Source organism: Prenolepis imparis, unplaced genomic scaffold (assembly GCF_030444845.1).
Source record: "Prenolepis imparis isolate NDT839.2.m4 unplaced genomic scaffold, iyPreImpa1.0 SCAF_339, whole genome shotgun sequence".
NCBI lineage: Eukaryota > Metazoa > Arthropoda > Insecta > Hymenoptera > Formicidae > Prenolepis > Prenolepis imparis.
Genome location: NW_028141497.1, coordinates 4,787 through 9,948, shown reverse-complemented (window position 1 = coordinate 9,948; position 5,162 = coordinate 4,787). Strand labels below are relative to the sequence as shown.

The 5,162-nt window shown below is 33.0% G+C and overlaps 1 protein-coding gene across 1 annotated transcript; it reads right to left on the bottom strand.

The window, feature by feature from the left end:
- Nucleotides 1-881: 881 nt before the first annotated feature.
- LOC145948339 (uncharacterized) lies at nucleotides 882-3,673 on the bottom strand. Its single transcript, XM_083058043.1, has 2 exons — nucleotides 1,649-3,673; nucleotides 882-1,616 (listed from the first exon to the last, which is right to left on the bottom strand). The coding sequence occupies exons 1-2, from the start codon at nucleotides 3,671-3,673 to the stop codon at nucleotides 882-884; spliced, it is 2,760 nt and encodes a 919-aa protein (XP_082914169.1).
- Between the last annotated feature and the right edge of the window lie 1,489 nt (nucleotides 3,674-5,162).

Here is a 5,162-nt window from a genome sequence, read left to right as displayed (position 1 = left end):
TATAGTTTTCAAGGAAAAAATATGTAGCTCCTAATTTAAATTTATATACTTTATATATTTTGAAAACAACTGTTTCTTTACAGCAATTGATTTTTCTCATTATTTTGTGCATAAGTAGAAGGAAGATTAAAAAAAATAAATATTTTATGAGATATATTTCATAGTTTATGTGTAAAATTATATTATAAAATATCTCGTAAAGTTTTCATTTTTTAAGCCATTTTATAACTCTTTATGTTGAATGTTGTACGAGGATTCGATTTATATAATAAAAATAACGTAGGTTCTATCTCTAAATATCTTAGAAAAACGCCACTCAAGAACATCACGATATTGTCCTCCTTCAAAATCTTACAACTTTTATGTGGAACATTATTCTCGAAAATATTTTATTTATTATTTTTATGATAAAATTTATATATATATATATATATACACACGTATTATTTATACATGTATACGTGTATATGAATATAAGAAATGTATATAACGCTTGCAAATATGTGTTCATAATATCTATATATTCTGGATATTATTATGTAGTTTTCTATAAGTCACAATATATCTAATACAGTTTATTTTTTCCAAACGATATATATAATCGACAGATAAATATGTATTATCTCAATATTATGTGTGTGTATGTGCACACACATTAAAATACATTGTTTGTCTCGATTGCAACAGAATAACATATTTTTAATGTAGAATGGACCCCTCCCCGTCCATTCCCGTGAAAACGCAACCAATATGTTTTTCGTCTCTCCGATTATAATTTGCAATCGAGATTGATGCAGCTTTTTCTGGCCAATTGTAGAGTATAGATTTTTGAAGTCTATATTCTTACCAGAATGGATGTTTTTTTCAATGACAATTTCTTATTATTTTGGAAAAGGTGAGAGTTTATTGCTTTCTAGAATTTTATAAAAATGTTCTCTCATGTATTTTACATTTTTGGAGTATTTTTCCTCACAAGGATTGTCTCCTAAGGCTACAGTCGTGGCGAAGGCTGCAGCATAAATTCCACAACATATGCCATCAGGTTGTGTTTGAACCTTTTCAAAAATTATGTCACTCGGGCTTACTGTTGGATAACGAAGATGTATATAATTTTTCTCTTTAGCTACCAATTTATCGTATGTACAGCCAGATAGACTATCGTATACTCGAAGTTTAGTGCCGTCAAAGAAAATACATCTCCAGTGATTACTACAATTCCCTCCAATTATTTGTAAGCTATTATGACTACGACTAGCTTTAATCATGTGAGGGTATTCTATATGTAGCACACTTTGCGTTTCGAAATGAGAAGTTTCTGTTATAATACGCAAAAATAGATCCAACGATTCATCGTTTAATTGACTTGTCACATGCAAGATATTATCCTTTACCAAATAAAGAGGAGCAAACGTATTTAAAAGTGTTTCATTTCTTTTTATATCATCTTCAGATATATCTCGTTCATTACTTGAATAACTTATGATAATGCAATCATCATCTTGCTCTTTATTTAAAGCAATATCAGCAATATCAGTTATTTTTGTATCAATTGAAATGTTCGCTTTGAAACGTTTACTCTCTTCTATGTTATTTTCCTTTTCTATTATATTTTTTCTCTTACTTGGTTTCCTGTCGGTGCTTCTTTTGCCTCTTTTGCTTCTTTAGCTTCCATAATATATCTTGGATTTCTAATTGGCATATGCCTATTGTGACGACTATCCAAGATTTCTAAAAGCATGCATTCGTTATAGAAGCGTGTTAAGAAAGGCAACATTTTATTTTTCCAAAAAATATTGTCTGCATCAACGCGCAATATTTTCATGCTTTGTGGAGTCCAAATAGCAAAAATACAATATTCTCGCTGTGTTATGTTCAACTGACCTTGAACTTGATAAAAATATCGATGCTTTTGATTCATTTTGTGTGGATTTTTTTTATCAAAGATACCTTTCAAAGGAGGCAATGTTTCTACAGCTTTTTCTGCTGTCAAATTCTCAGCTGACAGAGGACATTTTATTTCTACTAGACCATTTTCGTCAATAATTCCGTCAGGAGAAGCACCCAAGCAAGGATTTTCAGTATTAATAAATAATCCGCAAGGTTTTATTTCTTTATTTAATTTTATAGCCAATTCTTTCCTTGCTACTTCTTCCTTCTCGCGACCATATTTTAGGGCTGCAGAATCAATGAAGGAAGGATATAAAATGGCTTTCACTATTGTTGCGCAAGACGTTGTCGGTCTCATGCGACATACAGGTCCAAAATTGGATGCTGTTAACATTTCTCGTCTCAGTGATAACCATAATTCTGAGTCACTTTGGTTTCTCGTATTAAATTCAATTTTTTTCCAGTTTATCGCATTTTCGGACAATTTTTCTAGATGATTTTGCCGAAGTTGTTCAACTACATCAGATGGAAGATCTGGGTTTTCAGCCTGCGAACCATAGTGACGATCTGTTCCTGTGTTTTGTTTGGAATTTCTTTTCCTTCCTTCCACCTGTCGAGATTCTCTGGTTTTCGCAACTTTTATTTGTCGCTTTTTTTCCAGATTCTCAACAATAGGCGGAACAGTTTTATCCATGCTCTTATGCAATTCTGTAAGAACTTGTTGCGTATTAAATTGCACAGCTGCCGCTGCAACTCTAGCATTATAAGAACCTCGTTTACCAAAATGAATGCACTTCCCACCAATTTCTTTGCAGATTATTGAATTAAACAATTCTGCAGGATTATTGGTTAAATTCAGCAATAAACTGTCGGAATAACCGCTTAGATATATGATAGCGCTTTCAATTTTTTGATACAGACCATGTATTTTCAATGATGGAACATGATTTTTATTCGTTTTATCATTTTTTTCGCATATACGACCGCGTGCTTCGCATCGTTTATGTTCGCCAAAAACATGGCTAGGAATGTTCAATATATCTTTCTGCAATTCTTTAGCCTTACAATGTTGAGGTGTTTGTTGGTCTTTTCTTCGCAGCTCGGCTGCTGTTTCTACCTCTTTTCTGATATTGAACATGTTGCTTTTCACAACTTTTCGCGACTCTATAAAGCCACGCTGCCTCTGCGTTTTTGGCTGAGTCGTCTCTGCCACAGTTTTGAGCTTTTTACATAAATTACGAAATAAATGATTCGTGCATTCTATTTTTTTTACTGTGACCATCTGTTTACTATATGGTTTATTATCAATAATGGTCTGATAAACGCTACTGTCACCATCGGCAATAACCGTTTTAAAAATCAGCCCATGCATTTCGAGGCTATATTTGAAACCTTCCGCGATGGCATCGCTCTCCATCCTTGTGGAGCTTCCATTGCGATCAAAATTTTTGTAGCATCTGTGAATTTTTGGTTCTATACCATTTCGCTCTGCCATATCACATATTGTGCAATATTTATTGCGGACACCAACGAAGAGAATCTTTCTCGTACGGTAGCCAATTATGGCTCCAATACCGGAAGGAGAATTATAGGCATTGCCATACGATCTCTTCATCCAACTACCATCCGCTACAACTGTTATATACGGAATACCGTTTATAACTTCGTTTTTCTCAAGAGCGAGTTGCTTTTCAACTTCGCCAGCCATTTTCATACTTTCCATGGCTGTTTTTTCAAAAGCATCGACTAATTTTTCTCTATTTTTTATATATGTTGGCTCAAACATGCAAGAAATATTCATGGCTGCACACAACTCCTTTAGCTGAGCATAGCAAATTCCTACTGTAATAGTTCCTGCTACAACAGCCATACCAATGTCTAATGTTTTCGGATCTTCGGGTTCTGACCAGAATTCGGCTTCAGTATTGCACATTTGGCACTTGAAAGTAAAATGCGTTTTAAATTCTTCGGTTCTAGTTTTTATGAGTTTCCAATCTTTAAATTGGCATTCTATTCCTTTCATATGATTATTGAATGATTGGAGTTCATTCAACATATGAGAAATGTCGACAATGCGACGCCCTTGAGGCATGCTTTCCTGGATACGATTTATATCCAGAGGGCTATTCTCGATAACAAAATAATTGTTATCTTCGCAAAGTTCGACATTTTCATTACACATATCTGTTTCTGACATTGACTCCAGGCATTGCACTGTTTGAATACTAACTTTTGAATCCGTCGCATCGGGAAGTAATTCTACCGATTTTTGAAAATCGATGGATTCATTGCTAGTATCCTTACATATGCTATTCTTAGAGTCATTTTCCTCTTGGCCTTTGCTTTGAGTCGTTATCACTTTCCAATCTTTAAATTGGCACTGTATTCTTTTCATATGATTATTGAATGATCTCTGAAGTTCATTCCACATATGAGAAAAGTCGACAATGCGATGCCCTTGAGGCATGCTTTCCTGGATACGATTTATATCCAGAGGGCTATTCTCGATAACAAAATAATTGTTATCTTCGCAAAGTTCGACATTGTTATTACACATACCTGTTTCTAAAATTGGCTTCAAGCATTGCACTGTTTGAATACTAACTTTTGAATCCATCGCATCGGGAAGTAATTCTACCGATTTTTGAAAATCGATGGATTCATTGTCAGTAACAATTGTGCTCCTGGAATCATTTGACTCTTGCGCCTTAAAATATTGTAGACTATAAATAATTTCATTACTCTATAATAATTACTCTATCTTGAAAAAAAGATAAATCTCTGAAAAATAACTGCAGTCTTTTGCTTATAAATCTCTAATAAAAAAAATTTATTATTACATACTAAAATTGATAATGTTTTTACAACATAAATGCTCCTATATTTTATAATAACCAGAGCACACATGCAAAGTGCTTCTGGTGTAAAATATTTTTTCAAACAACCAGCACACGAGTAGATCGCCTCTGGGATAAAATATAACCAGAGCACACATGCAAAGTGCTTCTGGTGTAAAATATTTTTTCAAACAACCAGCACACGAGTAGATCGCCTCTGGCACTAACTACTAAAAATACATAATATAGTTATAGACATAAAAAGAAGCAAAATACTGCGTTATCTTTCAGAAATTATTTGTAATTGTACTAATTTATTCTTATATATAAAATCTGTCTAAAAAAATCTATATAAAAATTAAATTATTATATTCAATTATTTTTCATTATAATTAGAGGTATACTTACAATTAGTGGTATAATTATATTTATTTCTCA